Raw genomic sequence first — 13,519 nt, 5'->3', positions numbered from 1 at the left:
TAATTAATTTTCAATAAGAAACCTATCATTTATTATTTCTGTTTGTCCTATTTACAGATGCTCCTGAAATAACTATTCCTTCATTAAAGCATGTGACAGAAGGTGAAACACTATCCATAGACTGTGCAGTAGATTCCAATCCAGTCACTTCTAGTATAACATGGTGGAAAGGTAATACAGAGATATCTTCTAGTTATCAACTGAGAATATACAACATAGGTAAAGATGAGAGTGGTAGTTATATCTGCAAGGCTACTAACCAATTATTTACTGGTACACAAACTGAGACAAGAACAACTACAGTGGAAGTACAGTGTAAGTGAATAGCATTTTCTACAGTCTCTGGGTTGTACTCTATCTGACCACAAAAAATATGGAATCTTATCCATATTGGGAATATGGGATTATTATAACCTAGTTTTCAATGACTCTGACATTTTGATATTTCTTGACAATGACAGATTACTGTAACTGTGTACCTCTTGTGTAGCAGAATGGCATTATACTCTTCTCAAAACTTATATTTTATATCTCTTGATTTACAACATTATCATTTACTCTCCATACTATCTTTCTATCTCTGCTTCAACTTTCCACCAGGATTAAAATATTTTAGTATAAAGATCTAGAGCTTGTTTTTCTTTGCATTAATCTGCCTATTGCTATTCATTTTAATTCCCTCTAGTACTGTATACATGTTCTTATATCTAGCTAAAATATTATCTTGTCATATAATCGTTTAAATGCAAAGTAGAGTTATTTAAATTGTATTCCCTTTCTCACAATTAAGTTTGCTGTGATATATCTCACTACATGTGTAACTTTGACTACTGTAAATGTGTTGTAATTGTTGACACTGAAATATTGGACTCGCAGAATTATTCGTACATTGAGTCATCATTAGCGCACATTCAAAAGTAAGTATATTCATAAATCTACTGCATGTTGATCACAATTTTAACATATTTTAAAATTTGTTGTTTTGATGGACAGATCCTCCTGAGTCATTATCAATAAGCCAAAACAACAATGGTAAAGTGATTGAAGGCAATACATTGACAGCAACCTGTACAGCTGATAGTAATCCAGCATCTACATATACATGGAAATCACCAACAGCTGATCAGATAATGACATCATCACAATTAACAATTAATAATATTCAGAGAGATAAATCTGGAGTATATACATGTATTGCTAAGAGTACATTACATGATGGAGACAGAAGTGCATCAACTACAATTAGTATAGATGTACAATGTAAGTATATCACAATTAATAATATTCAGAGAGATAAATCTGGAGTATATACATGTATTGGTAAGAGTGCATTACATGATGGAGATAGAAGTGCATCAACTACAATTAGTATAGATGTACAATGTAAGTATATCACAATTAATAATATTCAGAGAGATAAATCTGGAGTATATACATGTATTGCTAAGAGTGCATTACATGATGGAGTCAGAAGTGTATCAACTACAATTAGTATAGATGTACAATGTAAGTATATCACAATTAATAATATTCAGAGAGATAAATCTGGAGTATATACATGTATTGCTAAGAGTGCATTACATGATGGAGACAGAAGTGCATCAACTACAATTAGTATAGATGTACAATGTAAGTATATCACAATTAATAATATTCAGAGAGATAAATCTGGAGTATATACATGTATTACTAAGAGTACATTACATGATGGAGACAGAAGTGAATCAACTACAATTAGTATAGATGTACAATGTAAGTATATCACAATTAATAATATTCAGAGAGATAAATCTGGAGTATATACATGTATTGGTAAGAGTGCATTACATGATGGAGATAGAAGTGCATCAACTACAATTAGTATAGATGTACAATGTAAGTATATCACAATTAATAATATTCAGAGAGATAAATCTGGAGTATATACATGTATTGCTAAGAGTGCATTACATGATGGAGACAGAAGTGCATCAACTACAATTAGTATAGATGTACAATGTAAGTATATCACAATTAATAATATTCAGAGATAAATCTGGAGTATATACATGTATTGCTAAGAGTGCATTACATGATGGAGACAGAAGTACATCAACTACAATTAGTATAGATGTACAATGTAAGTATATCACAATTAATAATATTCAGAGAGATAAATCTGGAGTATATACATGTATTACTAAGAGTACATTACATGATGGAGACAGAAGTGAATCAACTACAATTAGTATAGATGTACAATGTAAGTATATCACAATTAATAATATTCAGAGAGATAAATCTGGAGTATATACATGTATTGGTAAGAGTGCATTACATGATGGAGATAGAAGTGCATCAACTACAATTAGTATAGATGTACAATGTAAGTATATCACAATTAATAATATTCAGAGAGATAAATCTGGAGTATATACATGTATTGCTAAGAGTGCATTACATGATGGAGACAGAAGTGCATCAACTACAATTAGTATAGATGTACAATGTAAGTATATCACAATTAATAATATTCAGAGATAAATCTGGAGTATATACATGTATTGCTAAGAGTGCATTACATGATGGAGATAGAAGTACATCAACTACAATTAGTATAGATGTACAATGTAAGTATATCACAATTAATAATATTCAGAGAGATAAATCTGGAGTATATACATGTATTGCTAAGAGTACATTACATGATGGAGACAGAAGTGCATCAACTACAATTAGTATAGATGTACAATGTGAGTATGTCACAATTAATAATATTCAGAGAGATAAATCTGGAGTATATACATGTATTGCTAAGAGTGCATTACATGATGGAGACAGAAGTGCATCAACTACAATTAGTATAGATGTACAATGTAAGTATATCACAATTAATAATATTCAGAGAGATAAATCTGGAGTATATACATGTATTGCTAAGAGTGCATTACATGATGGAGACAGAAGTACATCAACTACAATTAGTATAGATGTACAATGTAAGTATATCACAATTAATAATATTCAGAGTGATAAATCTGGAGTATATACATGTATTGCTAAGAGTACATTACATGATGGAGACAGAAGTGCATCAACTACAATTAGTATAGATGTACAGTGTAAGTATATCACAATTAATAATATTCAGAGTGATAAATCTGGAGTATATACATGTATTGCTAAGAGTGCATTACATGATGGAGATAGAAGTGCATCAACTACAATTAGTATAGATGTACAATGTAAGTATATCACAATTAATAATATTCAGAGAGATAAATCTGGAGTATATACATGTATTGCTAAGAGTGCATTACATGATGGAGACAGAAGTGCATCAACTACAATTAGTATAGATGTACAATGTAAGTATATCACAATTAATAATATTCAGAGATAAATCTGGAGTATATACATGTATTGCTAAGAGTGCATTACATGATGGAGATAGAAGTACATCAACTACAATTAGTATAGATGTACAATGTAAGTATATCACAATTAATAATATTCAGAGAGATAAATCTGGAGTATATACATGTATTGCTAAGAGTACATTACATGATGGAGACAGAAGTGCATCAACTACAATTAGTATAGATGTACAATGTGAGTATGTCACAATTAATAATATTCAGAGAGATAAATCTGGAGTATATACATGTATTGCTAAGAGTGCATTACATGATGGAGACAGAAGTGCATCAACTACAATTAGTATAGATGTACAATGTAAGTATATCACAATTAATAATATTCAGAGAGATAAATCTGGAGTATATACATGTATTGCTAAGAGTGCATTACATGATGGAGACAGAAGTACATCAACTACAATTAGTATAGATGTACAATGTAAGTATATCACAATTAATAATATTCAGAGTGATAAATCTGGAGTATATACATGTATTGCTAAGAGTACATTACATGATGGAGACAGAAGTGCATCAACTACAATTAGTATAGATGTACAGTGTAAGTATATCACAATTAATAATATTCAGAGTGATAAATCTGGAGTATATACATGTATTGCTAAGAGTACATTACATGATGGAGACAGAAGTGCATCAACTACAATTAGTATAGATGTACAGTGTAAGTATATCACAATTAATAATATTCAGAGTGATAAATCTGGAGTATATACATGTATTGCTAAGAGTGCATTACATGATGGAGACAGAAGTGCATCAACTACAATTAGTATAGATGTACAATGTAAGTATATCACAATTAATAATATTCAGAGAGATAAATCTGGAGTATATTCATGTATTGCTAAAAGTACATTACATGATGGAGACAGAAGTGTATCAACTACAATTACTAGTAGTTAAATAAACAGATCTTTGTCAAATCTGTTCATTTCATGATGATATTGGCAATTCATTATTTTAAGCAAACACTTTTGTCAATTTTGGTAAAAATGCTATTTTTGATTTGATTTTTGTGTTTCCTGGGTAGACCTCTATTACCGGTAGATTTGAATATTTTCGTCAATATCTTCAATTCAGTAATTTTAGTTTTATCATTTTTGGTGAAAATGCTATTTTTGACTTCTTCTTGAAAATCACTATTCCAAATGCTTTGATACTCGGTATACATTTACCTTGGAGGACCTCTGTTAGATTAGTTCATTTAATGATCCCTCTCCAACTTTTGGGTCATTTTTATTAAACACATTTAACCATGAAGATAATGATGAAGACTTTGATTGTGTTTCAACAGACTCAAATAATTTTAATCTTGTAAATTCTGGTGGTACGTAATTAATCTTGCTATAAAATGTGAGAATTTGTTGTGACCATTTCTGTTTCTTCACTGTAAAAGTGTTGTTGAAATTAATGATGGCACTAGTAATTTTGTTATATTGTCCCCAAAATGCGTAATTTACAGCTCTACCTGTCACATGATTGACTAAATTAGCATATGCAAACTTTTTTGACGGGGTGCACAGGTAAATGCCAAGTCTCTAAAACACGTGATTTTTCGGAGCTGTTAAATCAGTATAAAAAATGGAAACAAAGCCAAGGTTATTTATTTCCTCACTATGATGTTTATGTAACTATACACATACACTTATTATTGCTATACTATGCTCTGATGAAACAGTGCTGCTGTTAGACCAGGTCTGTAACAGTATACAATTGATGAAAGATGGCAGCCATCTTGTTTTTTTGAAATGTTGTATCATGGACATGCTTTGTCATTTGTTTTACAGTCAGCCATTTTGCTTTTTCACCACACTATGATATCTCCAAGGCTTAGGGACCATTGTTATTCATATTTGGCACACGTATATCATGCATATTGGAATACATATTTATGTCAGGTTGTTCCATAATCTGATCGAAGAATCTTGTTTTTTGGAAAATGTTGGACATGATGTTGTTGGGTTCATTCAAATTTGACACAAACATACATGTTGAGATACATGTCCATGATGATTTGTTTCGTATTTAAATCCAAAATAACAGACTGGAAACCATCCAGTTCCTACGGGGACTTATGTTTTATTAGTCCCCGTTCGGGGACTTATAATTCGGTCTCCGTCCGTGCGTCCACGTGTCTGTGCGTCCGTGCATCTGTGCGTCCGTCTGGAGTCATATCTCAGAATCTCTTGGACCGATTCCGTTCATACTTTGCATGTTTCGAGTATTTTATGTGGGACATGTGTACATGCAGTGGTTTAGCGATTCGATTCAAAATAACAGACTGCACATGCAGTGGTTTAGCGATTCGATTCAAAATAGCAGACTGGCAGCCATCGTGTTTTTTGAAAATGTTGTATTTTGAACATGCTTTGTCAGTTGTCATTCAAACTTGGTACATAGATTATACATGTTATGATACATGACCATGACGATTTATTTCACAATTGGATCAAAGATGGCCGACTGGCAGCCATCTTCTTTTTTGAAAATGTTGTATTTTAGACATGCTTTGTCAGTTTTCATTCAAATTTAGTACATATATCATGCGTGTTAGGATACATGTCCCGACCGTCCGTCCGTGCGTCAGTCTGTCCAGAGTCATATTTCAGAATCCTGTGGACCGATTCCGTTCATTCTTTGCATGTGCCTAGTACCTTATGTGGGACATATGCACATGCACTGGTTTAGCGATTCGCTTCAAAATGACCGACTGGCAGCCATCTTGTTTTTTGAAAATGTTGTATTTTGGACATGCTTTGTCAGTTGTCATTCAAACTTGGTACATAGATTATATATGTTAGGATACATGTTCATGACGATTTATTTCGCAATTGGATCAAAGATGGCCGACTGGCAGGCAACTTGTTTTTTTTAGCTCCGCTGTCGACTTTGTCGAGCGGAGCTTATCATATGAGTGATTGTCAGCGTCCGTCGTCCCTGTCAATGTTTTACCTTTTAGACTTCTTCTTGAAAACTACAAGCCTGAATCCTTTGATACTTGGTGTGTATGTACCTGGGGTAGACCTCTCTGAGATTTGTTCATTTCGTGATGATATCTTAAATTCTCTAATTTTGGTGAATATTTTTTTCATTTTTGGTAAAAAGTGATATTTTTGACTTCTTGTTAAAAACCACAAGTCCAATTGCTTTGATATTACATATATAGATACTACATGTGGACCTTCTCAGATTTGTTCATTTCGTGATGATATCTTAAATTCTCTAATTTTGGTGAATATTTTTGTCATTTTAGGTAAACGTGATATTTTCGACTTCTTGTTAAAAACCAAAAGTCCAATTGCTTTGATATTACATATATAGGTACTACATGTTGCTATACATAATATACATATTGTTCATTTTTCTAATGATATCTTCTGTTCTTTAATTGAAATATGCATTGCTAACAGCGGAGCTATCTCAGCCGACTGGCTGCTTGTTTTTTATGCGGTATCTTGGACGTGCTTGGACGTCAGTTTTCATTCAAATTTGGCACATACATGTACTTTATGCATGTTAGGATGAATGTCCATGACAATTTGTTTCAAAATCTGGTGAAGGATGGCCGATTGACAGCCATCTGACTTTTTGGCCTTACTATACTATATTTCCACAATTTATGTACCATTTTCATTCATATTGGCCACTACATCATACTTATCAGTGTGTTTCATAACCAGATCAAAGATAGCCGAATAACGACTGTTTTTATTTTTGACCATATTACTACTACACAGAACACGTGTTTTGATGTAAATAAACAATCTGTTGTATACGCTACTTGGAACTCAAGTTTCAAGGACACGCTCGCGACAACCCCTCCGCTTTAATATGACGAGCACAAAGAAAACTTTCAAAAAATTAACGGGGACTGTGTCATTTTCAATGACTTGTGTTCCATCCGTCCGTCATCATTTCTCAGAGGCGCAGATTTTCTTTAAAGCTGGTACAAAGACAAGTCATAGTGACATGTGCACATTAATTTATTTTTTATTTGGTTGACCTTTGACCGACTGGCGGCCATTTTTGTCCCAAAAAACACCAAAAATCAACATTTGGACATGTCATCAACCGTTTCTTGGACATGCCTTGACCGGTTTCATTCAAATTTAGCATTGTCATCAGTCATGGTGGGTTACTGATGTACGTCTTTTTTTTCATGATTTTATTGAAAATGGCAGATTGGTGTCCATTTTGTTTATTACACGTGTTCTGCTTATTTTACAGAGATCATAATACAAATTTGGGTTAAATTTTGTACAAAGGCAAAATATAATGGGTTGAATGTTGTTTCAGTTATTTTTTGTTTTCATCGAAATTTAGCCGAATGGCAGCCATTTTTGCCAAAAGCGAACAAAGTCACAAAATTCAAACATCAACCGTTTCTTAGACATGCCTTGACCGATTTCGTTCAAACTATACATTGACGTCAGTCATGGTGGATTACTGATGCACGTCCTTTTTCCCATGATTCGAATCAAAATGGCGCACTGGTAGCCATTGTGCTTTTTACACGTGTTCTCCTTATTTTACAGAGATGATTGTACAAATTTCGGTTAAATTTTGTACAAAGGCAAGATATAACTTGTTAAATTTTGTTTTCAGTTATTTTTCTTATTCATTGAAATTTAGCCAAATGGTGAACATTTTCTTCAAAAACGAATAAAATCACAAAATTCAAACGTGTCATCAACTATATTAGTACAAAGGCAAGATATCGCTTTGTTTTATTTTGTTGACCTTCAACTGACAGCCATTAATTGTCCCAAAAATCAACATTTGGACATGTCATTAACTCTTTCTGGGTCATTGACTAATTTCATTCAAACTTCAATTTCATTCAAAATCTTCATACCTGTTCCATGCACATTTGTAGTAAAAAGGCTAAATAATATCCCAATATTTAAACATAATCTGACTATGCTTTTTATTGTTTGACAAAATCACTTAAACATGACGGGGGACTATGTCATTAACAATGCCCTGACGGCGTTTTGAAGATAAACACATTGTCAATCATTTGTTAAGCTTTTTTTAAGTTCTGGGATGTGCACTAAAAAGAAGCTGAGATAACTGCTAATTTGCATAACAATTCACTCATTAAGAAGTTTGCTGATGCTCATAATTAAAATGGCTGTAACAGTTCCAAATTTAAATGTATTTTAGTTTTGTTTAAAGTTAAATATAGTGCATAATATGGAGATCCCTCATTTCTTTTTTTCATCATGTTTCTTTTTATTATTTATGTACACCCTTGCTAAATCTTGCTAAGCATTCAAAAGAGAGAATGTTTGCACCTGTTATCTATATTTTTGAGTTTTTTTGAGTATGTTCCACTATTCACAATTCTACAAAATTTTAACAGTCTATAGCCAAGACTGTTTGGATAATAAAAAGCTAAAAAAGTGCCCACAAACCTGCGTCTCTACCTTAAGGGAAATCACTTAATGATGAGTTGTACCCACATAGAGTACATATTAATTCATCTGTTTGCAGATGTTCCATGTATTATTTTAACATGAGTATTTTATAATTAAATAACGGGGACTGTGACATTCATGTCTTGTTCACTCTCAATTACTAACTATGCTTTTGTTCCATAATGCTTTATTTTTGACATGAATAAAATTTCCCCTAAATCCAACGTGTCATTGACAATGACTTGTATTTAATTAATTTTCAATAAGAAATTTATTATTTCTGTTTGTCCTATTTACAGATGCTCCTGAAATAAATATTCCTTCATTAAAGCATGTGACAGAAAGTGAAACACTATCCATAGACTGTGCAGTAGACTCTAATCCATCCACTTCTAGTATAACATGGTGGAAAGGTAATACAGAGATATCTACTAGTTATCAACTGAGAATATCCAACATAGGTAAAGATGAGAGTGGTAGTTATATCTGCAAGGCTACGAACCAATTATTTACTGGTACACAAACTGAGACAGGAACAACTACAGTGGATGTACAGTGTAAGTGAATAGCATTTTCTACAGTCTCTGGGTTGTACTCTATCTGACCACAAACAATATGGAATTTTATCCATATTGGGAATATGGGATTATTATAACCTAGTTTTCAATGACTCTGACATTTTGATATTTCTTGACAATGACAGATTACTCTACCTGTGTACCTATTGTGTTACAGAATGGCATTATACTCTTCTCAAAACTTATATTTTATATCTTGATTTACGACATTATCATTTACTCTCCATACTATCTTACTATCTCTGCTTCAACTTTCCACCAGGATTAAAATATTTTGATAATCCATACGAGTATAAAGATCTAGAGCTTGTTTTGTTTTGCATTAATCAGCCTATTGCTATTCATTTTAATTTTCTCTAGTACTGTATACATGTTCTTATATCTAGCTAAAATATTATCTTGTCATATAATTGTTTAAATGCAAAGTAGAGTTATTTAAATTTTATTCCCTTTCTCAAAATTAAGTTTGCTTAAATATATTTAGCTACATGTGTAACTTTGACTACTGTAAATGTGTTGTAATTGTTGACACTGAAATATTGGACTAGCAGAATTATTAGTACATTGAGTCATCATTAGCGTACATTCAAAAGTAATTGTATTTATAAATCTACTGCATGTTGATCACAATTTTAACATATTTTAAATTTTTTTGTTTTGATGCACAGATCCTCCTGAGTCATTATCAATAACCCAAAGTAACAATGGTAAAGTGATTGAAGGCAATACATTGACAGCAACCTGTACAGCTGATAGTAATCCAGCATCTACATATACATGGAAATCACCAACAAATGATCAGATAACGACATCATCACAATTAACAATTAATAATATTCAGAGAGATAAATCTGGAGTATATACATGTATTGCTAAGAGTACATTACATGATGGAGACAGAAGTGCATCAACTACAATTAGTATAGATGTACAATGTAAGTATATCACAATTAATAATATTCAGAGAAATAAATCTGTAGTATATACATGTATTACTAAGAGTGCATTACATGATGGAGACAGACGTGCATCAACTACAATTAGTATAGATGTACAATGTAAGTATATCACAATTAATAATATTCAGAGAAATAAATCTGTAGTATATACATGTATTACTAAGAGTGCATTACATGATGGAGACAGACGTGCATCAACTACAATTAGTATAGATGTACAATGTAAGTATATCACAATTAATAATATTCAGAGAAATAAATCTGTAGTATATACATGTATTACTAAGAGTGCATTACATGATGGAGACAGAAGTGTATCAACTACAATTAGTATAGATGTACAATGTAAGTATATCACAATTAATAGTATTCAGAGAGATAAATCTGGAGTATATACATGTATTGCTAAGAGTGCATTACATGATGGAGATAGAAGTGCATCAACTACAATTAGTATAGATGTACAATGTAAGTATATCACAATTAATAATATTCAGAGAAATAAATCTGTAGTATATACATGTATTACTAAGAGTGCATTACATGATGGAGACAGAAGTGCATCAACTACAATTAGTATAGATGTGCAATGTAAGTATATCACAATTAATAATATTCTGAGAGATAAATCTGGAGTATATACCTGTATTACTAAGAGTGCATTACATGATGGAGACAGAAGTGCATCAACTACAATTAGTGTAGATGTACAATGTAAGTATATCACAATTAATAATATTCAGAGATAAATCTGGAGTGTATACATGTATTGCTAAGAGTGCATTACATGATGGAGACAGAAGTGCATCAACTACAATTAGTATAGATGTACAATGTAAGTATATCACAATTAATAATATTCAGAGAGATAAATCTGGAGTATATACATGTATTGCTAAGAGTGCATTACATGATGAAGACAGAAGTGCATCAACTACAATTAGTATAGATGTACAATGTAAGTATATCACAATTAATAATATTCAGAGATAAATCTGGAGTATATACATGTATTGCTAAGAGTGCATTACATGATGGAGTCAGAAGTGTATCAACTACAATTAGTATAGATGTACAATGTAAGTATATCACAATTAATAATATTCAGAGAGATAAATCTGGAGTATATACATGTATTGCTAAGAGTGCATTACATGATGGAGACAGAAGTGCATCAACTACAATTAGTATAGATGTACAATGTAAGTATATCACAATTAATAATATTCAGAGAGATAAATCCGGAGTATATACATGTATTACTAAGAGTGTATTACATGATGGAGACAGAAGTGCATCAACTACAATTAGTATAGATGTACAATGTAAGTATATCACAATTAATAATATTCACAGAGATAAATCTGGAGTATATACATGTATTGCTAAGAGTGCATTACATGATGGAGACAGAAGTGCATCAACTACAATTAGTATAGATGTACAATGTAAGTATATCACAATTAATAATATTCAGAGAGATAAATCCGGAGTATATACATGTATTACTAAGAGTGTATTACATGATGGAGACAGAAGTGCATCAACTACAATTAGTATAGATGTACAATGTAAGTATATCACAATTAATAATATTCACAGAGATAAATCTGGAGTATATACATGTATTGCTAAGAGTGCATTACATGATGGAGACAGAAGTGCATCAACTACAATTAGTATAGATGTACAATGTAAGTATATCACAATTAATAATATTCAGAGAGATAAATCCGGAGTATATACATGTATTACTAAGAGTGTATTACATGATGGAGACAGAAGTGCATCAACTACAATTAGTATAGATGTACAATGTAAGTATATCACAATTAATAATATTCAGAGAGATAAATCTGGAGCATATACATGTATTACTAAGAGTGCATTACATGATGGAGATAGAAGTGCATCAACTACAATTAGTATAGATGTACAATGTAAGTATGTCACAATTAATAATATTCAGATAGATAAATCTGGAGTATATGCATGTATTGCTAAGAGTGCATTACATGATGGAGACAGAAGTGCATCAACTACAATTAGTATAGATGTACAATGTAAGTATATAACAATTAATAATATTCAGAGATAAATCTGGAGTATATACATGTATTTCTAAGAGTGCATTACATGATGGAGACAGAAGTGGATCAACTACAATTAGTATAGATGTACAATGTAAGTATATAACAATTAATAGTATTCAGAGATAAATCTGGAGTATATACATGTATTTCTAAGAGTGCATTACATGATGGAGACAGAAGTGGATCAACTACAATTAGTATAGATGTACAATGTAAGTATATCACAATTAATAATATTCAGAGAGATAAATCTGGAGTATATACATGTATTGCTAAGAGTGCATTACATGATGGAGTCAGAAGTGCATCAACTACAATTAGTATAGATGTACAATGTAAGTATATCACAATTAATAATATTCAGAGATAAATCTGGAGTATATACATGTATTTCTAAGAGTGCATTACATGATGGAGACAGAAGTGGATCAACTACAATTAGCATAGATGTACAATGTAAGTATATCACAATTAATAATATTCAGAGAAATAAATCTGTAGTATATACATGTATTACTAAGAGTGCATTACATGATGGAGACAGACGTGCATCAACTACAATTAGTATAGATGTACAATGTAAGTATATCACAATTAATAATATTCAGAGAAATAAATCTGTAGTATATACATGTATTACTAAGAGTGCATTACATGATGGAGACAGACGTGCATCAACTACAATTAGTATAGATGTACAATGTAAGTATATCACAATTAATAATATTCAGAGAAATAAATCTGTAGTATATACATGTATTACTAAGAGTGCATTACATGATGGAGACAGACGTGCATCAACTACAATTAGTATAGATGTACAATGTAAGTATATCACAATTAATAATATTCAGAGAAATAAATCTGTAGTATATACATGTATTACTAAGAGTGCATTACATGATGGAGACAGAAGTGTATCAACTACAATTAGTATAGATGTACAATGTAAGTATATCACAATTAATAGTATTCAGAGAGATAAATCTGGAGTATATACATGTATTGCTAAGAGTGCATTACATGATGGAGATAGAAGTGCATCAA

General features: G+C 31.5%; 1 protein-coding gene across 1 annotated transcript in view; it reads left to right on the top strand.

Annotated features, from left to right (window-relative positions):
* The first annotated feature begins 225 nt into the window (after positions 1–225).
* The window catches only part of LOC146746000 (uncharacterized), a 33,800-nt gene continuing 20,506 nt past the window's right edge, over positions 226–13,519 (top strand). The window contains exons 1-3 of the mRNA XM_085499459.1: positions 226–319; positions 9,142–9,399; positions 10,089–10,175. Of these exons, the coding sequence (XP_085355585.1) occupies positions 226–319; positions 9,142–9,399; positions 10,089–10,175 (439 nt within the window). The remainder of the gene's footprint in view (positions 320–9,141; positions 9,400–10,088; positions 10,176–13,519) is intronic.

The sequence above is a fragment of the Saccoglossus kowalevskii genome, chromosome 5, assembly GCF_978046115.1.
Source record: "Saccoglossus kowalevskii chromosome 5, keSacKowa6.1, whole genome shotgun sequence".
Taxonomy (NCBI): Eukaryota; Metazoa; Hemichordata; class Enteropneusta; family Harrimaniidae; genus Saccoglossus; species Saccoglossus kowalevskii.
The sequence above is the reverse complement of the archived record's forward strand: the minus strand, read 5'-3'. Positions and strand labels throughout refer to the sequence as shown.